The sequence below is a fragment of the Thamnophis sirtalis genome, unplaced genomic scaffold (assembly GCF_051295495.1).
Source record: "Thamnophis sirtalis isolate CommonGarterSnake01/CBP01778 unplaced genomic scaffold, rThaSir2_p1.2 scaffold_9, whole genome shotgun sequence".
Classification (NCBI taxonomy): Eukaryota; Metazoa; Chordata; class Lepidosauria; order Squamata; family Natricidae; genus Thamnophis; species Thamnophis sirtalis.
In genome coordinates this window covers 35,275,238-35,300,260 of record NW_028261389.1, presented here as the reverse complement: position 1 = coordinate 35,300,260, position 25,023 = coordinate 35,275,238, and the positions used below count along the sequence as shown (strand labels likewise).

Sequence of the window (25,023 nt, the reverse complement as noted above, 5' to 3'; positions counted from 1 at the left end):
TCCATTTGGAACCATTTGGAACTACTGGCTCAGGAATGAAAAGAAGTGCTGCAAAACAACACTTCCAACTTCTAATCTCACAGGTTTATACATTAATATCAGGCGTTGCATACTGTTTTAGATTTTTTTAAATTCCGCCTTTATTATTTTTATAAATAATTAAAGACAGTGAACATACTTACTATTCCCCCCCTCTTCCTATTTTTCCAACATAACTGAGGTGAGATGGTCTGACAGAGTGACTGGCCTAAAGTCATCCAAATGGCTTCCATGCATAAGGCAGGACTAGAACTCATTGTTGCCTGGTTTTTAGACCGAACTGGCTCTCTGGTTTCAAAGTAGTTTGCATTTTAAGATCAAAGGAAGACCATTGATTCTTACTAATTTAAAAGGAAGAATGGTCTACTTAGCTTCATAAAATAATACATTTAGGAAGTTATGAAGGTTTTGCAAGATGACTAATCTACAAGATATTGTGTCTTATGAATTCCAGAAACATTTGTAGCAGGATTTATTTTTTATTCCTATTTCAATACCATCATTTAGTTGCTTTCTCTAAGATAGCTTACAAAAACTTAAAACTATATGCAATATTTTACTGCATTTGTATTACAGGTTTGGAGTATATCAACAGGTAAACTACGTCACTTATATTTTTCTGCCACAACAAATGAAGGAGGATCAGCATATGGAGGCTGGGTGACAGGCCTTCATTTTTCTCCTGATGGTAAAGTGCTTGTTTCTTCTGGAGGATACATCAAGGTAAATTCAATAAAATTTTGTAAAAAGTGCAATTTTTAGAATTATTATATAAGCTAAGAGTGCACACTCTTTTGGGGGGTCATTAAAAATTATCTCTTTGAACTATATGATTGAATTAGGAAAAAAACATCTCTCTTGTGTATGTATCTTTAATTTAGAAGTTTATGCAATAACTCTACAATTTGCCCATTTTATCCCATAGATTATAATTTGATGACAATTTAGAAGTACTTGTGTGCCTTGCCTAAGGCTCACGGTTATGAGATCTGAGTAATTAATATAGGAAGTAAATTTCAAGAAAATAATCCTGATTTAGGGAAGATTTTGAAATCTATATTTGTATAGGTAATATGAATCCTTGTGTTCTGAAATTTGAGTCTTATGAATACTGTATTTTTTTCAAATGTGTAGTACAGCAAGAAAAGTATGCCACAGTTTGGTTGTGGCATATTTATAGGTTATTGTTATTTGTATTTTTCTTAATTATAAATATATTTTCTTTTCCTTTTAGTGGTGGAATGTGGATACTACCAGTAGTCAATCCTTACAAACTTTCTACACAAATGGAACAAATCTCAAATCACTGCATGTGTCCCCTGATTTCAAAACATGTGTGACACTGGATAATCTAGGCATTCTTTATGTGCTACAGATTATGGAATAAATTTAAATTGTAATCACTTTTATATTTATAGTATTTTGATCCAGGTGAATCTTTTCCTAATTTTTTTCTAACTTTCATGAAACTGTGATTTTTTTTACTATACATAGTACATTTGTAATTTCTTCCGAATCAGCCCCCTTTTTAAAAATATGTGGTTGATCAGAATGAAAATGCAATTTTTGTTCTTTAATATATTTTGCTCTTGGAAGTTGCACTGAATATAATTACACTATACTTTGATCACCAAAAAGAGCAATATGTGATAATGCAGTCATTGATCTAACAGCAAATGTTTCTAAATCATAAGCACATTTGCCACTCCAAGATTTTGTTTTAGATTTTTTTTTACTATTGTAATCTTGCCTTGATCCTTTGGATTGACAGGTGTTGTCTTGATACACAATGTGAATAATTGAAAATATCCGTGGCATAAAATGCCTACTGATATTGTCCTGTTTGAAAGATAATAATATAAGAACACCTATTGCAGTCTTGTCCTTTGCTTAAAAACACAATAGAATTTTCTAAAGATAAAGTTTGGACGTTGGCTTAACATATTCCATTTTGAATCAGACTAAAATGTCACTGACAGCTAATTGTATTAAACCTACAAAAATGTATTGGGAAGAATATTTCACTTTTAAAGATAAAGTATGATTAAGATTATTTTGTATTTTTCTTGTTTCCTTTTAAAAAATAAAGTATAATTGATTTATTTTCCAGCCTGTATTTCTTTTAGTTTGTGTCTATGAATATTTAAATAAAACTTACCTACTAAAATGTTCTTGTTGACATCACTAGATGACATATTTTCAAATAAATTGTCCTTTAATACTAATTCAGAGACAGTTGATTATGTATATACAGAATACAAAATTGATAAGTTGTTCTCTTGGAGTGCATATGTGCACAAATGCAAATAACAACATGTAAAGTGAAGAGGGGGGACTGCTGATAGGCAGATTAGAAACTCCTGCCAGATTTCTAGTTGTCTCTCTTTTTAGCTCGTTTTATGAATGGAACCCAAAGGCTACCAAAAACATGTCTTGAAGAACAGGTAGGTACATTTCCTGTACCATGTGGAGTATCAACTTGTCAAAAGTAATTTGGCAACTTGACTCTAAACACAATGCCCTGACATTAAGAGGGTCAGAAAAGGCGTGTGGCAATAGACAAAGTTCTCAGGGATTGGACTGTAGATTTGTGAGTGGAAGAAGAGGTTGTAGAAGAGTGGTCCTTACCTGCAGTGAAAGATTTGGATATTAAGCTGGTATTCATTAGTAACAGGCCCCAAGAGGGGTGAGGTAGTGGAGAAAATGGACAGTGCTTTTGAGCAACAAGTATGAGTATCTGTGTGTTAACTTGGGCCATAGAGGCAAACTAGGCATCCTGGCTATCATAAGGTTGGGATTTGAGTCCCTTGTTTTTTGATGGAGTTCTATTGTCTGGTAAACTCTCATTCAGGGCAACTTGGGCTCTCAGTGTAATTTCTCCTGAGGTGCTTAGTTCATCCCAGACAGTATCTTGGTTTCAATAAGATTTCTGGAGGATGAAACAGCAGAAGCCATACCTTGAGCACCAATATTTACAAAAACTGAATCAAATTTAGCACAAGGCAGGGCTTATGTTAGAGTCTGCTTCATGATGAAAAAGGAGGTGAAGCATCTCTACTACTCCCTTGTGTTGGTGGGTTGTACCATTGGCAACTTTCTTTTTGTTAGGATTTAGCATGTAGATCTCTGCCAGGCTATTATAACTAGTTTATATGACATTTCACCAATAATATTCAAATCCACCAGTGTCTTGACTCTATAGGGGCAGAATTTGATGTGATGAGTGCTGAAATAGAAAACATATTTGGGAATTCTTTTAGCCTGTGAAGTAAAAAGGATATTTTGAAGTATGATATCTGCTACCTCTGAGCTTGCTTCCTGTCCCTCTTGACTCATATGGTCTGGAAAAAGCATATTTGCTGGATCTGGAGGATAGCCTGCATCTGTTGGTGAAATAGGTTATTACAAATCCTTTTTCTATTTTTGAGACTTGCCAATTTGCAGTCTTCTGTTTTTTGGTAGAGTGAGAGGGTGCTGGAAAATCAGCTTCAAAGCATTGTGGAAGGAAGATTATCTGGCACATTTTCAATCTGGATTCAAGCATGGGTATGTGACTAAAACAGCATTGGCTCTCCTGGTTAATGACGTTTGTTGGAACTTGGATGAAAAGAATGTTTCTGTCTGGAGTCATATTAAGGCTATTGTCAGACTTAAGTACCACAGCTCCAGTATCTTTGTGAACCATCTGTGAGGATGTGGATTAGAGCATTCTTCTACAATGATTCTGCCCAGCATGCTAATAAATGAAGTTCTATTGATGTTTCCACGATCCTGTACTTTATATAATACTTGCATTTAATGTATTATTGTATAATTCTTGCTTCCTTGATTATGCCTTGTGATGGTCTCAACACTTACCTAAGTGGGAGGATCTCAAAACAATGACCCAGACTTTCATTGCTACTTACGTATCTAGGTTACACAACATGTATTCTATGAGTCTCCTTTTGAAAACAACCATGGCTGGCATGGCAGAAGGACTGGGGAAGAGTGCACAGGACTAACCCAGCAACAGGCAGTCTTTCCTGTCAGCTTCCCAATTGAGTTTGTGGAGAAACCGGCAAAAAAAATCACAAAAGGCACTTGCAATTATGGGTGTTGGAACTTGGTTCATAAGTGCAAACCAATTGCCAAATGTCTAGATCATGATCATGTGACCATACAGATGCTGGGACAGCTAGAATGCCACTAGTTGTAACCACCATTTTTATAACTTTGAATAGTGCTGAACAAATAGTCATAGGTTGAGGACTACCTGAATTTGAAATACGTTCCCAAATCTATATTTTTTTCATAAACTCTTTACTTCAAAAGTGAACCAAAGAAATACATATAGGCCCCTATTCTAGCTTTATTCCTTCTTCCATTTTAACTTCTCTCCTTCCATTGCTTTGTATTGAAACAAATAAATTCCTAAAAACAAAAGCCTCTTTTTACTGTTAGCTTTTTTTTTATCATATTGCACTAAATGTAGACAATATGAATTTCAGATTGCACTGGCCATTAGACCATTATTTTTTCCATACTCCTTGTCATTTCAGAATGCCTGATGCTTAATATTATCCTTACTAAATTGTGAAAAAGCCAGTGCTGACTGTACAATTTCAATTTATTTTGTGTGCTTTTGAAGGATATAAATAATGACCAAAATTACAAAATTTATAACTGGAAGCCCAAGCATATTTACAGAGAAGAATTTGTTGCAGTGAGGCTACTATTTGCTTGTTCCTATACAATGTTCCTTTGGGTACTATTTTCAGTGTTTAATATCAGCCTACTACATACATATCAACAATGATAGGCAAAATATATACAAGGAACTAATTGGTTCAAGTATATTGTATTAAAAGGTTCTTTTGTCATCCAGCGCTATGATTAGGATCAACTAAACCATATACAATTTTCAGTTTTAAATCGAGTTTCATTATCAATTTTGCTAAAAATTCCATTGAGTGTAACTGAATTTTCAGTTAGATATGAAAGAATAATAAAAAACATTGAAGTCAACCACACTATTCATAAATATCTCTATAATGATGTCCAAAATGACTCACAATTTGACTGGATAGAATATACATTTAAAATGCTGTTTTTTTGCCTATGATCAATATTTTTACTGTAATTTATTCAGTTCCACTGAAATATACATAAATGTTATTGTACAAATACTCCACGAAGACATTAAAAAATTAAAATACTTGAAAACAAAACTGTAAGCAAATTTCATTAAATTCCATGTTAAGCCAGTGCTCAACAGGTTATTTTGTGGAAACAATGTATATTACTTTGGATATTTTTAAACTTTATTTAGGAAAAAAATCTTTTGAATTTAACTTTTTCATTAAAATCAGCTGCGACAGAAAATTTAGTAAAAATTCCAGTTGGATTAAAACCATCTTTGAAACATTGATAAGCTTAAATGCATGGCTATAATAACTTGAAAAACTGTGTACAGTTGCATTTTTCTTAGTGCAATTGCTGGGCAGCTTTTATTTTACTCTTCCAAAGTACAAAGCATCCAGTTTATAGATGACACCACTGTTACCACTGTTGCAAACAGTACAGCAGCAGTTTAACTTCAAATTAAATCCAAATTCTCTTCATAATTAATGATTTTCTTTATCATAAATATTCACACTTTTTCATATAATTTTTCCTCTGTCACACAAAAATATTAAATACAAGGTGCATTTTCATGCATTATTAATTCCTCTTCTTAAAACCATTTATCAATCTTAACACACTGCTATATAGAACCTCTTTTCTCCAGATGATTAAATGGCATGTAGTTTACAAAAAACAGCAACTAACAAATGAAGGAAATTAATAACTTGCTATTATTTTTTAAACATATTAAAACAAAAATTATATAGGATTTTCATAATTTCTCAAATATTGTATTAAATAATCTGGGTCTATTTCAATATTTGCCAAATAAGAAACCCAACTATAACTGAACATTGTATTACTAAGCAGCATTAATGTTAGAGACCTTTGTAAAAGTAGAACATTAAAATATGAAATCAAAGAAAGCACTGTGGCAAAGTCCTAAGAAAATTGCGTGCACGAAAACTATCTCCCACTCCTCTCTTGTGGGCTCCTTCAAAAGTCTTCATCCCATGTCATTCTTCTGTCAACGCTGCAGGAAGAACAATCACCAGAAATGACCAGCAGCCTTTATATTTATATATATATTTATTTATATATATTTATGTTTTTGCTAGTTTCAAGGCCACTCAGTGCAGTCTTCCTCTCTGTTAGATTGAAGAGTTGCTTATCATGGAAAGGCTGTGCTGTGACTGCTTTGAGTGCAAGGCACAACAAGAAATGATGAACAGTTCATTATCAGAAAATTGTGGTTTCATACTTGGTATTAATTCCTCTTTTAGCTTCTTGTCCTGGTTCTACAATCCATGGTAGATTGGTAAGAGTCTTTTGTTCAGTGGGATCCATCTGCTTTGAAACAAATAAACACAGGAATGCTTTATCTATTTAAATTACAGAATTTTAAAACTATGTTTAAAGTTTGTCAAGATGGCACATTACCTGGATGTACCATATATAGGTTTTTTTTCCCCTACTGATGATCCAGTAGGACATTGATAGTTAATTTTCACTGTACTCACAAAATTGTGCTGCTGGAATGAAACACATTACACTAAATCTGAAATGGTGGTATAACCTTACACCATCATGCAGCATGTGAACCTTACAGATTTGAAAAACAGATTCTACTGCAAGACTCGCATTCTCTTTTGACTTTGAAATTACTCTAAGTACATATATTCAAAGTACAGCTGTTTAGTCAATATCACAAAAAAGCAGCAGACGATCAGGAGCACCAAGCATATACACCTCCAGCAATTTGAAGGAGGTGCATATACAAGTTGAATAGCGAATAGTGTTCCTCGGCTGGCTTGTAATGTATGCATAGGAGTGTAACACTTCATATGTTCAAATAAACTCCAACAACCATAAAACTACCAAAACATAAAGATGTTTTCATGAAAACTTGCAAATACTTAAAATTCAATATTGGCTATTTTTTTCTGTGGCTGAAAGCAGCACAATATTGGTTGGAGCAAGCGTATAATAAACTTAATATCACATATTTTGGTTCTTCCTGGATTTTGAGATGAAAAGAGGGATATCTAGGCTGCTAAAAGGAGACAGGGTTTTCCCACCCCTCCTGTAAATTTGCGATGGAGATAGAATTTGAATTCTTGTTTCCAAACTCATGGACTGTTTAATACATTGAATAAAATATTTATATAGCTGTCCTTCTGCTGCTGCCTTTTCATCAGATAAGCATCTACAGGTTTACCTAGGAATCATCACTCAGGCTGTTGTGGGAATCACATGAAAGGATGGCTTTTCAAGCCTGCAGAGTTGGAAAGGGCTTGAAAACCCACTCCATGCATGTGTACAGTTTTAACCTTCACATGTGGAGACACCAATCAGAGTTCTGCCAACTATATTATGTCCTGCTGCTCCAGATTTTATTTATAAGATGTTCTGATTTTCATTTTGTTTGACTTTTATCTTTTTATAACTGATATAACACTTATTATTGTATATCATACACAATAAATACATTACAAATGGGTATAAGTGATACTAACAACTAATAAGTATTAGGCATTAATTGCTGACAATTTGATCTTTATAATAACCATTTGGGAAGTTACCGTATTTTCTGAGTATAAGACGCACCTTTTTTCCTCAGAAAAGAGGCTGAAAATCTGCATGCATCTTATACATCAAATACAGCATTTTTTTGCCTCCCGAAGTCCCGCCCTCTTCCCAAAAATGGCTGTGTATACCCTTATAGAGGCTTTCAGAGAGCTCCTGGGGGCTGGGGAGAGCAGAAATGAGCAGAAAATGGGCCGTTTTTTGCCTCCCCAGCCCCCAGCAGCACTCTATATGCCTCCATAAGGCTATGCATGCAATTCTCCCTACCTACTATATTTCTCTCCCTCCCTCTCTCTCCCTACTTACCTACTCTCTACCTACCTACCTACCTACCTACCTACTGTATTTCTCTCTCTATCCCTCTATGTATATACCTACCTACTCTCTCTCTCCCTACCTACCTACTGTATTTCTCTCTCTATCTATCTATCTACCTACCTAGCTAGCTAGCTACTCTCTCCCTCTCCCTACCTACCTACTGTATTTCCCTCTCTCTCCCTCTATCTACCTACCTTTTTTTTTAATTTGCCTCTTCAAAACCTTGGTGCGTCTTATACTCCGGTGCATCTTAAACTCCGAAAAATAAGGTAATTTTCTGTCAGTTCTTTTGCATTCCTCCCCAATCTACAGGTTGATGGTGGATACTTTTTGGTTTATTACAGATCTATGCGCTTGGTCATGCCTCTTCATTTTACCCCTTCAGTCACAATAACCCTGAAAAATATGGCTATGGGGATCATGAATTCAATAATATCTGGAGAGATGCATGTATTGATCTACTGTATTAAAACACCTGGGTGGCAAGCCAGAATAGAACATAAAGAGAACATTCCGAAAGAAACAATTGCAAAAGGATTGTTAAGAAAACTACATGGATGTGTCCATGTAATCATCAGGAGTTGAGCTTGAAGTGTCTTTCTTTTACTTTACTTACTGATCATTAAACCAAGCAACAGCAGATATAGAGGCACAATCTTATACTGGATATAATTATCAATTGTTTACTAAAGACTTTACCAGTAGCATGGTTAGAATTACCTTCAAGAATGCCTTTAATATAAAACTTCTGAAACTGTAAAATTAAAAATTTAGCTAGTTACAGTAAATGCATATTTGAAGTAAAATCTACGAACACAGGCCAAGAACATTTATCACATACTGATACCAAGTTTCTTCTATATGGATTATGGTCTTACTCACCACAGATTTTCGGATGCTAACACGTGGTTTTGGGATTGGCTTGGTAGGTTTATTATCAAAGCTTTCAGGAAGTGTTGAAGAATGGCCTCCTTTTCGAGCCTGAAGTGCCAGTTGATAAGCTACTTCAAATGCCTGTCCCAATGTGAGAATTATTTCATAGGCTAAATTCTGGAATAGCAACAAACAGCAGGATTAAGCTAATTAATATGAATATAAGTTTAAAAGAAAATCTTAAATATAGGGTAGCTTTGATTAATTGTTAAAAGGCTATATTAATTGCTTTTTGCGCATCAGTGGTGTTTTATCATTTTCTATGACTGACACATTAAGAAAACTATGTAGAGACAACATACTTGATTTCTTCCCTCACCTACAATAAGTTGAACATTCAAATGTAAATATTCAGTCAATCATACATGCTATCTGTAGGAAGATATTAGGTGTAGGACATAATGAATACACAGAATTCTGCAAATAATACTGTATTTACCTGGAAGGAAGAAGACTTCTTCCTGAATTCTACATGCACCCTCCCCCATGAAGAGTACATGGGGAAAAATAGAAATTTAACAATTCTGTGAAATATCCAGCTCCACCAGCTTTTCAACATAGGATTGCCAATTCTGCCTAAAAGCAATCCTGGAGAACACTCTTGCCACCAATGTGAACGTGTCTGTCTATGTGTCATACTCGTATGCATATATATGTATTATACTGTATCTGCCAGAAGCTACACTGTAAAAATAGGTAAGGCCAGAACCAACAAATTTATTGTCTTTAAAATTAATTGTCCCATTTATAAAATTAATACTGTCATAATCAGAAACTCACAAGTATACACTACACATCCCCCTTCCTTCTTCCAGCAGAAACTGTAAAGACAAAGGGATAAGGGACAGTAGGGAGAGAGGGGGAAAATTGCACTGGGAAGGGGAAAGAAAGGGAAGGAAAGGAAAAAGGAAACAGAACAAAACTAGATGGAAAGAAAGTGAGGGGAAGAGCTGAAGTGTAAACACGGTTTCTCTCATTTCTTCCGTTTAATTATTTCTTCCCAGTTACCTCTTTATTTTCAATAGCCTCCTCTATTACCAGTTAATGGCAGATAATTCCCCCCTAATTATTTGGTGGGTAAAAAGGGAAGAGAAACTCATGCTCCTATTTATTTATACTTATTATCATTTTAAGAACAGTACTGTGAGATTAAACAATCTATTTTACTTGGTTACGTCTATTGAAATTACCATGTGTTCATTTTTATAGGTTACTGCATAACATAAAACATCATAATCCACATTGAAATGCAGACAATAACAATGATAAAAAAATTGATGTTTTGCAAACTTTCAATCCTTTACACAGATAGCAACTGTACATTGGCTTACTTCATCAGAATCTTAAAATTAATACTCATAAATCCGTTCATACATGCTGACCTCACACTGGCCATGAAATGGGAGATCTGCTTCTTGAAACTTCCATTATTTGAAAGCCAGTAATACTTCCAAATGAAACTTTTAAAGATATTTTTGTAAATTGGATTAATCATGCAAAAAGAGATTACAATTGTTTTTATAATTTATCCTTTATCATTATCCAATCATAAATATCAGGGAATGAGACAAGCAGACTCCATAAACTAGTTACTAAAATGATGTACTAAAATTTAGGTTTGCTTATTTATCTGTTAAATTAATAACTTTTCTCTTGTCCTTCTGAGGTAAACCAGATAGGAATCACAACTAGGTGAGCAAATTCTACTTTATTTTAAAGCTACATTGTAAAAATCTTGTAAGTCTGAAAATACAATTCTTCCCCCTTCTCTCGGTCTCCTTTATAGCCCAAGAAACTAGGGAGAGTCTCTTCTGAGCCTCTTCTCCAATCCACTCTCCAGTTGCAGGCTATGCTGTCTCTTATCTTGTGATTCCCTTGGTAGCATCTCTGCCCAGTCTCCCAAGTCTTTCCCACATAATGTTACCCATCTTAATGTAAAAAGGGTCCTATGTAGTATCCCTGCCTCTACTTGTTCTCTACAATAAGGAGACAAATTGGACTGAATAAGGGACTAAACAAAGTCACCCACTAAATTTCCAAGCTGAAGGATTCTTGATCCTTAATCATCCAGATTTCATATTTTGGTATGTTTGACATAGATTTTTAAGAAGAAACTATGCAACAGCAAACTTGCCTATTAGTCTTCTATTATTTATTTTGCTAGTGATTATAAAATTCTACATTGTTAAATTCATTCTCAGCCAGTTGGGATAGACAAGGTTTACACATATTGATGTAGGTGATATATATTTGTATATATTTTGTTGGTGTTTTTATTTAGCCAATTATGAAGCTTATTCTGTGGAATTACATGTGGTTTGTTGGAATGTGCTGATACATTCTGGCAACATACTACTTAAAATATTATTTGACATTATTTATATACTGATTACTGGATTAGAATGTTCTACAGCAGCCTGGGAATAGATCTATTTCAAGCTATTTAGCTCTCATCAGCTAGCCATACCTTTACTGGGATTAGAACCTGTACTGTATTGCATCTTAGGCAGATCTGTTAACCACTAAGCCACAGGATTCTTCTCCTTATCAGCTGAGCCGGGGAATACATACATACATACATACATACATACACACACACACACACACACACACACACACACACAATCAATAGTTCATTTTACTGTTGGAATAATTCCAAATATATGTCTGCATTATAAGGCTGCAATTATATGCTTTAGATCAGATTGGTAAGTGCAATATTAACAAAACTCATTTTTCAAGTTTTAGGCACACTGGAAATTTGCTCACAGAACACAGGAATACTAATAAAAACCCAGCATTTTAACTCACAAATGATTTGACCGTCAGTGATAAACTGTACCATTGCAAAGATAAAAATTCACATTTTATCAGCATTTAAGGAATATAGCTATGGCAAATTTCACTGGGTTTAAGCTGATATACAAGTCTTAAAGGCTTAGAATGCTTACCTCATAGAAAATACCACTTTATCCTTTTTTGTCAAAAAAATAAAATTTTGAACTAATCATTATTTGTCCCAGAATGCAGCACTATATGCTTGGATAGACTGAACTTATGGAGCTTTGTGAACTATATGCAGAACTTGTGGTTACTAGTTGCTCATTGCAATTGAAAATAATTCTTAACTCCCAATTATTTTGTCATGAAGCAGCAGCAAATTCCTTCACTTAGTTAGAGGATAAACCACTTGGGAAGGAGGTCTGAGAGGTTGCAGGTTCCCCTTCCAACCTAACCATAACCCAACCAGAGAAGTAGCAGCAGCTATAGACAGCTTCTTCCTTATCCTGTGCCCCCAAAAAACTCATGCTTTTAAATGTCAGTGAGCCCAATTAAATCCAGCCCTATCTTTATATGTGTTACATTATGTTTTCTCGTTAAGTTTTTCTCAAACCGAATCATCAAAATATGTTTTTTCAAAAATTTCAAAAATATTATATAACTGTCTATTTAGGCAAGCACAAGCATGAAAATCTTGTTCAAGATATTCTGCCTACACATTAAAATCCTCAGTTGGATTATTTCACTTGTACAGAATCATATGTAAATTGTAGTAGTCAGCAAAGCCTCTTCAACATATACCCATAAATATCCATTTCTAACCACAAAGATTCTAAAAGTATGAGTTGTTGCACAGAACAGTGTTCCCCAATCTTTGCGTCTTGGCAGACTAGCAATGGTAGCAGCGGAATGAAAGGGGAGAGGGGATCATTTTATGTGCCTGTGCACTGCTTTCACAAATGCAGCTTACACACTTGCCCATGTCTTCCGCAGCCCGGTTCTGAAAGGGTTGCAGCCCGGCACAGAGCCAGTGGGGCGGGCTGCGGATTGGGGACTGTGGCATAGAAGTACATAAGAAAAAATAGCTGGTATCATGCTGTGACGGGCAAACCCAATGGCCTGTTCGGTTGTATTTATCTGGATAATGAGTTCTAAGAGCTTCAGACAAAGCCTGATTACTTTTAAAATTTCAGTTAATGACTAAAGCATAGAGGAAAGAGAGAGGAGCTATCTGAATATTAAGATGGCAAAAATTACATAAAATATTATTTGTAAAACTGGAGCTTTAAAATTATTCCTCATATGCTCAGATTTTGTTCTAGGAGATTCACAGCTAAAACAGACAGGCAGATATGCCTACCCTCTTTTATTATGGGGAGCAATAGTTCATAATAAAGAAAGGTGTGCAAATATTCCTTGTCTATTTTTAAATATTTATTGGAAAAATGTATTTTGAGGAACCTGAAGTTCATGGCACACTTGTCCTGCAAATATTCTGCCTATATTTAATTACATTTTTCCAACATAACTACTCAGGAAGACTTTAATGCAATATTTTATAATGCTTTCATCTTTTTTCATTATTGAGAGTTTATAGCACTGGCTATGCCTAATGGAAAATAGATTTCTAAAATATTAAAATATAAATTTGAATTCTCAAGATATGTATCCTGATATTCAACCTACTACTAATATATGGGAAAAACAAATGACCATGTTGTCTTAACACAATTACTAGGCAAAAAAAAATCCTTTGTACAAGATCTATTTTATGTTTTGTCTTCAACAAAACTTTCTCATGTTCATAACATCACATTAGTACATATTTCTAAGTATACAGAAGACTCAAATAAGCATCACCTTAATAAATCCAGCAACCCTTCCCTAATCCAATAATACCAGACCAACATAGGGATTGACAGCATACTAACATTAGAACAGATGTGACTGACATTTTTGGCTTACTTTTGTTACTTGGGATGGCAGTATGCCTGGGAATAGGAATAGTTCATTTTTTTGGCGTCCTTAAGCTCCATATACACATGCATGCATGCACATACACAGACATTCACAAAAACAAAACACAACCACAAAGCTTAATTTTATTCATTTTGGCATGATTCTGGGTCATTTTTAAGATACATAACGAAGGATAAACAGAGATATGGATTTTCCAGAAAGAAATAAAACTGATTTTTTTTTCTATGCACATTTGCCTAAATTTTCCTAATATGCATTAACATTTGCGGTACACTATTTGGTCTGAAGAATATTTGCATTTGGCTATTTTACTAACTTTCAACCTTTACATAGAAATGAACTAAAAGTTTCAATACGTAGAGAAAAAATTTATTGGAATGTTAGAAACAAACATTGAGCAGTAAAATAAGCAACAGAACAATAGAGATGGTGCTTCATATGATGGGCAAATTAGGTCATAATGTTCCTTCCAGAAATGGTTTCCAGTCACAACAGGAGGCACGCTTCCTGCAAATATAGTTTTAGCCATTGTCTTGTCTATTTCTCCTTGCTCTTCTTTTAACATTTTTTCAATAAAGGTCAATTGCCCATCTTGACATGAACTTAAAATGGATAGTGCATCCATGGATAGTACATCTGGTGATTAATCTTTGAAGTTCAAGATTTCGCAAATTATTACTTGTGTTACCAAGTTCCTGCAATAAAGCAAAGGGATTAATATTTTTATCTGCTTCTTCCTTCCATTAGAATGATTATTTTTTTTAAAAACAAAAACAAAAGCTTCAGTAAGCAAGCTTTGTTTTTATGTTTTACATCAAGAAAACACTGCACATCACAGATCTATACCAGATAACTGTTTGAGTATGAGGCTTTTATATAATCTCTTTGCTCAAGTCTAAGGTCAAATGTAGCAAAGGAATCCATGCTATTGCTAGCCAGAAGAAAATTTTGGATTAAGACTTAACTTTATACAATCTAATTAATTTCTCATTTTTCATGATAAATGCTGGGACCACTGCTTAGTCAAATCAAATATTAATTAAAATAACCTAGCAAATATCAGTCAATATACTTACATAGGATTCTTGATGTAGGCTTCTTTCAGATGATTTTTCTTCATCCCATTATTTTATTAGCTTTTCAGAAACAAAAATGATGTGTGTTCTTTTACAAAAGTTTCTGCATTATCTTAAATCCTTCTTCATCCTTGTAGTATTATTGGAATATTCTTCTTGGCAATCTTCTTACCTGAAATAGTTTCTTCATAACAATGCCATACATTTATTGTTGTGTGAGATTCAGGCCTGAGGTGGGGATTACCAGCACATGTCCCTTTCAAAAATACCCATTACCCAGGGTAATAACTCAAATGCCAGGATCGAGAGAGGGCACATGTGAAGCAGCCTTTGGCCTGCGGGAAGTTCATAGTTTGTCCACATGGGTGCTAAAGAAGAACAAGAGTTACTTGTCTCTGATTTTTCTGTAGCTTCTCTAGCTGATTACTTCTACCCATTCCAGACATTGGAACCAGAAATACCTGCTGCTGTTGCTTTTTGATTTTTTTTTTTGAATGAACACCTGTGGAGCAAGTATCGTACAATTGTGAAACTGCTAAATTTACCTGAAAAACTTTGACCTGGAAAACCTGCATTTCTGATTAAGAACGAGATTGTTCACCATCATAAGGCCCCCATCCTTACTATTACAATTTTTAAAGGGAGGGAAAATATGAAGTTTGTCCATTTGTTATGATTAGCAAACACCATCTATGTAAAGTGTTGAAGTACCAGAAGATTGTATGCAGCTCAGGTATTTCCACCTTCCCTATACAGAACACACATGGTTCCCCTAATCATGTTTTCAAGTTTTCAAATTTCAAGTTTTATATATTCAATTTTCTTTGAGAGGATGGAGGCTCTGTACACAGACTAGTGATATGCACTTCATTTGGAGCAGCACATTTTGAACCCATTAGTTAAAGTATAGAAGCATTGTGGTGGTATGTGGAAAAGACCTTGGGAGACAGGAGGAAAACCAAGGGTGGGTTCCTGCCAGTTCTAACCTCTTCTTTAGAAGAGGTTCCACAAATCTACAGTGCCATTTAGAACCGGTTCCAGCTCCCTGCCCCCGCCCGTCCACACATCATCAAGATGAAGAGCGAGAGGAGGAATTCTGGGAGTTGAAGTCCACAAGTCTTAAAGCTGTTAAGTTTGAACACCCCTGGGGTTTTTTTTCTAAAGGGTTAGGGATGCAAGGGTCTCGTAACTTGATAGCTTTAAGACTTGCATGCTTCGAATGTCAGAGTTTCTGAGCCAACATTTTGGTTGCTAAGCAAGAGCGTTGTTAAGTGAGTTTCACCACATTTTACCAGTTGGCCACACCCACCCAGTCACATGGCTGGCAAGCCACTCCCACAAAGCAGGCCACACCTACAGAAGAGGTTCTAAAATTTTTTGAAACCCACCACTGAGGAAAACCCATAGCCTAGGCAACAGTCTGATTAGAGACAGCTCAGTCTGCAACTGGATGAAAATCAGGGAAGCATTTCAAATGGAGTCCACCCTAGTTTTCCAGAGATTAAAAACAAATGAAGAGAAAAATACTTTCAGACTTGCAAGTTTTTGTTTGATGTAACCTTACAATAAAGATAATGCTGATAGCCCTGGTAGTGCTTCTTCTTTAGACTACCTCAAAGGAATAACAAGTTCCATATATTATAAAGGACTCAGTGCAATTGGTCAGGGGTGTCAAGGACCGCGGGCTGGATCCGGTCCATGGGGTGCTTAGATCTAGCCCGGGTCCTGCCCTGGGAACAGTGAAGGACCGGTTGGTGGTGTCTCTGCCAGCAAAAACAGGGTTTAGGAAGGCCGCAAGCTCCATTTTCACTGGCAGAACGCTTGGGCCACCAAGGTGCCCCCGACATGAGTGACATTGAGCTGGCCATGCTCTCCCAACCCTCAAATGAAATTGATTTTGACACCCCTGCTCTAGGTGCACATACAGGACTGTAATTGCAGATGTGCAATTCATGACAAAATTGCTGCATGATTCATGACAAAATACCTCACTCTGCTATGGAATCTGTTGTCCCAATATATAGCAATGTCTGCATTTGCTTCAAGGGGAATTAATGGTACATATGGCTCACTAGATGTTGATTGAACGTTATTTTTAATATCAAAAGCAGTATGCTTTATACAACATTAGTTATTGGGAAAACATTATGTCCACTTCATACTTTGAACTTTCCATGGGCATCTAGATGGCCATTGTGAAAATGTAGGTGTTTGTTTAAACTTCCCTAACTTTTCATTCGCCTCTTGCTTTCATGGGATAGCTGCAATATATTACTTTTTAAAAAGGAACTTAATTATAACATCACAGTGATATGAAGCATTTATATTAAATTTTAAATAGTGGTTATTATGCGATTTACTCATCGGTACCAGAACTGTTCTACAGCAGCCTTCTTCATAACTGAAATTATATAGGAAATGTCAGGTTTGTTAGCTATCACATAGAAAAAAAATGATAGACCAACCACATCAAAGGCTGTGAACACATGACAATAATGGTGATTTGTCTTCAAGTCTTTTGTAATATAAGCAAATGTTGAGAGGTCTTCGGGGTCTTGTGCCGCACAGGAAATGTTACGAATCTCATGTTCAGCAATAATATTCTAAATGTAAAGAAAAGAAATAGTTGTATATATTTAACATTCCAATCTAGTTCCCAATATTTTATAATATTCAGATTTTACATTGTTGCTAATACAAATAAAATGATAAGCAAGCGATGTAGCTGTATTTAAATTCAGCAATAAGCAAAATGTGTTGTTTCCTTTGTTGTTCTGTGCTTCTAAACATTTGATTTTATGGCTGAATTCATTAAATCGTTATTCCCCTCTCAACTGATATTGAAAGTCAAAATATCTTTAAAAAGAGTAAGATATTGTAGAAATATCTATTTAAAAAGGGGTTTTTTGCATGTTAGTTACTGAACAAGTTTTAACCTGTTCTAATGATACTGAGAATAGAAAGGATGTGGTAGATAATTTAGATTACTGATGGTACAAGAAAAAACAGCATTATTTTACAGATTTGTTACTGGTTGTTAATATGCAAATAGAATTCATGTACTAGTTTAGTATAGTTTAATATTTAATTCCTCTATTAGATAAAAAGACAAAATGTATTAGTTCATAAATATATTCTGTTATCAGAGTAAATGATACAAAATCTTACTTTAGGCTTTCTTTTTTAAATTTAGGAATTAGTAAATGGAATATATAAAATGCTATAGAAGTTAATTTATGGTGCCAGACATAAATATTTAACAGGAGTGTGAAGACAATTTGTTGAACCATATAAACTGAGTGATACTATCCAGATTAAAGGTAAAGGTTCCCCTCGCACATATGTGCTAGTCGTTCCCGACTCTAGGGGGCGGTGCTCATCTCCGTTTCAAAGCCAAAGAGCCAGCACTGTCCAAAGACGTCTCCATGGTCATGTGGCCGGCATTATTAAACGCCGAAGGTGCACGAAACACTGTTACCTTCCCACCAAAGGTGGTTCCTATTTTTTCTACTTGGATTTTTACATGCATTCGAACTGCTAGGTTGGCAGAAGCTGGGACAAGTAATGGGAGCTTACTCCATTACGTGGCATTAGGGATTCGAACAGTTACTATACAGATTACTGTAACATAAATATTTATTTATTTTATTACTTTATTCATGAAATCTATATACTACCTCAATCCAATAGGACTCTAGATGGTTTATTTATTTTATTACTTTATTCATGAAATTTATATACCACCTCAATCCAATAGGACTCTAGATGCATTAGAAAATATAAACCAATGTAAATAAAACTGAATCTGGCATCAAAGGATCTGCATAACCACTCCAGTCTTTAATATTACAAAAAGATATATACCTGTATTATATCCATTTTATGAATATTTTTCATAAAATATGCATTTATTTCATTAAAGCTAAGCAACTATTATTCTACATACATTTTGCCTACAAAAAAAATCACAATCACATTAATAAGCTTTAATTTTTAAAATTCTTTAAACTAACATTTTGATTAAAATTATTTGATTCTACGCTGCTGTTGGCAAAACAATATTTCAGGGTTTTTTTATTCCTTCTATTGCTACTTTCAAAACTGTTGGATTAAAACACTATGGATTGTTATTATGTTTACACTGATTATAATATATTTCTGCAAATGAAACCATAAATGTTGCCTAAACAGCATTAGCAATGCTGTTAAGAAAAAGTCTTCAATATTCTCAGAAAGGAATTAGAATTAGAAGAAGTATTTGTGCCAAAACCAGAAACTGGAATAGCTTAATAAGCCTTGTCATTTTTAATGTACATTTCCAACTTAGTTCTATTTCACTGAAAGATCTGTTAAAATTTGAATTCTTTAGTTCAAATCCCCTCTTCCTCCTAAAAGCATGGAAATCATAAATCTAGTTTTGGTTCAATATAAATAAAAAATAACTAGACTATGATTTAGAACCGTAAATGCAGTCTTTTTTTCCTTTTCCTTGTGTTTTTATTGTTATATACTACCTAGCACTCTTTAGAACCAAAGCAAGTTAAGAGGCAATTTCCTGATTTGCTTGATTCTCAAGAACTTTGGGAAATTGCCTCTGGTTTTTATGCTCAAAATGGAAAAAAATAGACTTAAATTTAAAGATTAAATAATTGTGTAGTACAGAAATGGCTTGTAATAACAAAACACTGAGGCTGTAAATATAGTGATCATTTTACTGTACTGGGAAAAATCAGATGTGTCTTTTTTCTCTTCTTTTTATTCTGTCCCTCCCTTTTCTCCTATTATTCAATCTTTATTTTCAGTTTCATGTACTTTATATTATATTATAAGAAACCTCAATAAAATCTTCAAAAAGGAGAACTAAAGCAAGTTAAATAAATGAATAAAATATGCAGTCTCCTTTTACTAAAAAGCGGAGAAAATAATTGTCCTTTCATTAATGCCACATAGTTAATCATCTGTTGTTTCCAATGTTTCAACAGAGCAATGCACATGCATAGTCTCAAAAGGAATTTGAGATGCTGGCCTACACCTATGTATGAGCAAAAGGAGTTCTTAGGGACTGCCATTTCCCAATAGTTTCTGCTGTTCTGGAGGGCCTTTGGGGTGCAACGGCTAGTTTCTAATGCCAGTTTGATCATAAAAGAACATAAAGTGGAAAATGCAATCAAAGCCATGTTAAAAGAAAATATACAGCACACTAGTTAGCAATGAACTGTGGACCAAGGCATGCACCATTTATCCTTCTTCTCTATATCTATTGGATTACTGCTATAATCATGCCACTCTTCCCCGTTTCTCAGGTGATTCCCAGAGGTATCATGAATTTTATATAGAATAGATGATTTACTTTCTTTGAAATTACAATGAAGACTCCTAAAAACTTAAGATTATATAAGATATTTAATTATCAAAGGAACAATTAAAGAGCCCCAATAAGCTCCGTTTGTACTTAAGTTGGAAATGTATGTAAAAATTGTGATTATTTCAAGGAAACAGACATAGACACAAGCAGGTTCATGAAATTTCAATACCTTATGCATCTTATTTTGAAGCTGGCCCGGATAGTATGTATTAAAAAAGAAATAGTATTGGACAGTAAAATTATCACTTGGATGAAACAATATTCACTGATCAAATATACATAAAATGGACAAAGCCAAATGTTTATCTTAAGCCAAACTGCTGCAACATTAGTCAACTTGTGAATAGACCACTATTGTTTTAGGTTAAAACTTGACAAAAATCATCAATATGGTTTGTTAACTAAATATGAATATCTTTACTTATGTCTGATAGCTTATTCTTATAACAAGGAGAATCCTACCCTGTGATTTTAATTAGACAGCTAAACCACAAAGGGGAATATAAACCCCAAAAAATAAAACAAATGAAAAGGGTGTTGACATAATAATTGGTACTGACCATTTTCAATTGTTTTATGGTATGTTCAATCATACATAAAAAGCAAAGTGTTTGGACTATGAAATAAAGCATGGCTGATGCCATTTACTTATGTCCATTTCAACTTATTTCATGACTAATTAGGATTCTTTGGGAAATCTGTAGTTTTGGCTGCATTGGTGTGTGTGTGTGTGTGTGTGTAAGTTAGATAGTTTCTCTTATTAAGTTAGATAGTTTCTCTTTTAAAAAATCCTCTACTAAAGTCCTATGATAGAATGTACTGTCGTGCACAATGATTGTGGGTAGATTTGAAAAATATACTAGCAAGGAAATGTCAGGGACAGCAAGTAGTTTCGGATTGTCTGGAATATTTTGATTTTGATTTTATATTGAATGACACAAATATTTACATTATTCTACCTTTAATACAAAATTCACTGTCTATGAGAGAATACATTCTCTCATTAATATTGATATAACAGTATCTTTGTAACTCAGGCTGATTTCATGCATCTGATGAAAGCATCATAGCTTATCAAAGCTTCACCTAGAATAAACCTGATCATTTTCAAAATGTAAATGAGAATCATTTGTTTTTGAAAGGGATGGAGAGAAGCTATTTGCAACCACTTCAAATGAAATAAGAAATGATACCTACCTTATTTGTTGCATCAATAAATTTTACTCCTTTGTAAGAGACAGATAGAACAATAGTAGGAACTTTCTTCATTTGTTCGGTAGACTTCTGAAATTAAAAACAAAGATAAAAATGATTGGGGAACTCTGTTATTTCCTTCCTTCTTGCCAAGATAAATAATACATTACCTGCTATGGTTGTGCAGTGCTTCATTCAAAAGACAGAAAATGTTTCAGAGCAAATAGACAAGTATTGTGGTAGTATCTGCAACCTGGTATCTTTTGTTGTGATTATGTGGCAGATATGAAAGGCAGCCATACAATTCCCCCCAAAAAGGGCTGCTTTCAGGAACTGCATCCAGGTACTACTTTTGAACGTCTGTTCATTCAAAGCACTTGTTTTCTTTGCATCTGAAGCACTGCACCTATTATCTGTTGTAGCTATAAGAAAATAGTTGAAGTTACCCACCAGATGCTAGAGGGATAAAGGCTCTGTCTTAATTTATTTAAAAGTGTGCATGGAGGAGGTCTCCTTTCAGGCAAGAAGATAACAGAGAACTGAATGCAGTTGCCCTCATTCTGTAACAGTTAACAGCAGGAATATTTGAACAAGAAAGTAACAGTTATAACTGAATTAACATATTCCATTTTGGTGCTTATGTTAAAATATTTGATTTCTAGGTCTGCAAAGCTTACTATTTTGAAATTAATTGATTTATTTTTTGCTAGGACATCTGGCAGAATGCAATTATTTGCCATTTAATGATTTATGATACCTGTATCATAAATAAAAAGCATTTAAGAAGAGATTCAGACAACCATTTGTATGAAATGGTGTAGGGTTTCCTACTTGAGCAGGAGATTGCACTAGAAGACCTCCAAGGTCTCTTCCAACTCTGTTATAATATTATTCATGCCTTTAAATAGATTTATTTTTGCAGAATAAATACCTGATAGTGAAATTTCTAAGAAAGAAGCCTTTTGGTGTAAAGTCTGACAGGGAGGGTTCTCCATTGTCATTTATATCAGTCTTTACCTATTATTATAAAATCACATATACCTGAGGAAAAGATGGGCATTTCAGATTTATGCTTTGTGTCACTTTTACTGTTAAAAAAGACCATTTTCATGGCGCCACCATTCAGAAACAATCTTCAAGAATGGGCTTCACTCTCTCTGGATGGACTTCACCCATGAAAGAAAATTAATCTAACACAGGGCTGTCAAACTCGCGGCTCACGGGCCAGATGCATTACACACTGGCCACGCCCACCTCGGTTTAGGGAAGAGGGAAATTTGTGAGGCGTCACTTGATGATGCAAGTTTGACGCCCCTGGTCTAAAACATTCCATGACTCCTGGTCAGTTTTCTAGGTTACATATTTAATGGAATACAACACACCCAGAATCTTTCTTTGCATTTAAAAAAAAAGCAAAATATTACTACTGATCATTTTATAAAAAACAACAAAGAATCGTGGAAACCTGTAGGAAAAGCATTATAGATAGTTTTATATAGATAAGATTATATAATAATTGCATTGGAAGAAAGTTGTTTATTGTTTAAAATATTTATAATCTACCTAATTAAGGCATTACAAAATAGCTACCTGAACAATGAGTAAACAATCATTCATCAGGTCAAGAAAATTATGTTATTATGCAAGCACAACAATTTATCTCACCCCAGATACTTCTGAACCAGAACTTGTCATGGCAGCCTCCCTCAGTAACCAAGAAAGAAACCACTCAACTCCATTTTGCAGAATTAAGAGTACTTTTACTGGTCATGAGTAGATAGCAGCTAGGCAAAGCAAGATCTGAGGCAAAAGCACGCGTAATCATAGATATCAATATGTGACCCAACTCCATCCCCCTGGTAATCCCATCCCATAGTCCAATCTGCACATCCCTCAGGTGTCATGTGGGAGACATCTTCAAAAAGCATCATCAAATTGGTATGCTGGATAGTTGGCCTTGGCGGCAAATCCACTATCTGCAGCATGCGCAGTAGATGGTGAGAACAACTCCCTTTTTACAATCACTCCTGTACTGAATACTTTCCTACCCAAATACCATGCCCCCCCTCCCCGTTTCAATGGCAGCCGAAAGCAAGTAGCAAAGCAGAGGCTGACATCCAGCCCTCCGTCTGGAAAGGAAGTCATCCCTGCAGGAAAAACAAACACACAAAAAGAAAAACAGGAACAAGACAATTTAGAAATGTGTAAGTCAATTTGGGTCAGGCCTTATCGGGGTAGGCAGAGTAGAATTTACGCAAAAGTCTAGGAACCCTAACATGGGACTTATCAACCCATTCAGCTTGGGAGGCGGCGAAAATGTTTCCAGGAGACTAGATATTGAATTCGATTCCTACGTTTCCTGGAGTCCAAAATTTCCTTAATCTCAAAATGTTGCTCTCCTTCAATGAGAAGAGGCGCAGGTAGTGTAGGTAGGGTGCCCGGAAAGAGGAAGTGTGTTCTGGTTTCAAAAGGTTTACATGAAACACCGGGTAAATACGGTTAAGATGCTTAGGTAGTTCCAATTGCACAGAAACAGGATTAATGATCTTCACAATAGGAAACGGACCCACATATTTAGGTCCTAGTTTCTTCGACTTTTGCGTGGATAGGAGAAACTTGGTGGACAAAAACACTCGATCCCCAATTTTGTACTCCCTTTGTTTCACCCTCTTCTTGTCGGCTTGTTTCTTGTGTGCCCGATGAGCAGCTTCCAATGTTTTGCAGGTCATGGGCCAGATTTGTTGGAGCTGGTCACTCCACTCGGAGAGGGACAAAATTTGTGGTTTTTCTCAGGGTAATTCTGGAATAGATACAAAATCCTGGCCAAACACTATTCTAAAAGGGGTGAAACCGGTGCTGCTGTGTACAGAGTTGTTGTAGGCCCCTTCAGCATGTGGTAACAACTCAGTCCAATTATCCTGCTGATAATTAATAAAACGCTGGAGGTACTGTTCCAAAACAGAATTAGTCCGTTCACAAGCCCTGTTAGTCTGAGGATGGTGGGCGGAGCTTAGCCCCTGGGCGGAGCCAATCAACTTTAAAAATTCCTTCCAGAAGAGGGAGGTGAACTGGATCCCCCAATCCGAAATTATGCATTCCGGAATGCCATGTAGAGGGTATACATGTGTAATAAATAATTTAGCCAATGATTTAGCTGACGGGATCTTGGAACAAGGCACAAAGTGAACTTGTTTGGAAAACAGGCCCGTGATTACCCAAATCACGGTATTTCCTTGACTTTCTGGTAATCCAACAATGAAATCCATTGATATCTCCTTCCATGGGGCTTCAGGACGGGCCACAACTTGGAGCAGGCCCTGGGATTTTCCTGGTGGGCGCTTTGCGGCAGCACATATGGGGCAACTGGCCACATAGGACTCAATGTCTTTTTTCAACGAAGGCCACCAAAATTGTCTTTTAATGAGATGCAGAGTCTTTACAAAACCAAAGTGGCCTGCCATTCACGAATCATGGGCTCACTGTAGAACAAAAGTTTTCATGCTCTCAGGAACATATAATTTAGCCCCTATCCAAGTTAGACCATCTTTCATGGTACATTCATTTGAATGTCCTTTAAACCAGTCATCGGATTCAAGGCCTTCCTTGAGTTTGCAGATGAGGTCTGTTGTGACCTCAAAATTAGAG

The 25,023-nt window shown here is 35.3% G+C and overlaps 2 protein-coding genes across 13 annotated transcripts in view; one reads left to right on the top strand and one right to left on the bottom strand.

Moving 5' to 3' along the window:
* The window catches only part of APAF1 (apoptotic peptidase activating factor 1), a 60,317-nt gene extending 58,164 nt beyond the window's left edge, over window positions 1-2,153 (top strand). The window contains exons 26-27 of the mRNA XM_087723320.1: window positions 616-762; window positions 1,274-2,153. Of these exons, the coding sequence (XP_087579446.1) occupies window positions 616-762; window positions 1,274-1,426 (300 nt within the window). The 3' untranslated portion in view covers window positions 1,427-2,153. The remainder of the gene's footprint in view (window positions 1-615; window positions 763-1,273) is intronic.
* Window positions 2,154-4,863: 2,710 nt separating this feature from the next.
* ANKS1B (ankyrin repeat and sterile alpha motif domain containing 1B) overlaps window positions 4,864-25,023 on the bottom strand; it is a 286,081-nt gene continuing 265,921 nt past the window's right edge. For 5 of the 12 annotated variants that reach the window (XM_087723312.1, XM_087723316.1, XM_087723317.1 and 2 more), the window contains 4 exons: window positions 21,382-21,468; window positions 17,285-17,422; window positions 8,932-9,099; window positions 4,864-6,492 (listed from right to left, as the gene is read on the bottom strand). In XM_087723312.1, the coding sequence (XP_087579438.1) occupies window positions 6,385-6,492; window positions 8,932-9,099; window positions 17,285-17,422; window positions 21,382-21,468 (501 nt within the window). In that variant the 3' untranslated portion in view covers window positions 4,864-6,384. Of the gene's footprint in view, window positions 6,496-8,931; window positions 9,100-17,284; window positions 17,423-20,353; window positions 20,375-21,381; window positions 21,469-25,023 lie in introns of all 12 variants that reach the window. The other 7 variants (XM_087723307.1, XM_087723309.1, XM_087723313.1 and 4 more) reach the window with 3 other exon arrangements.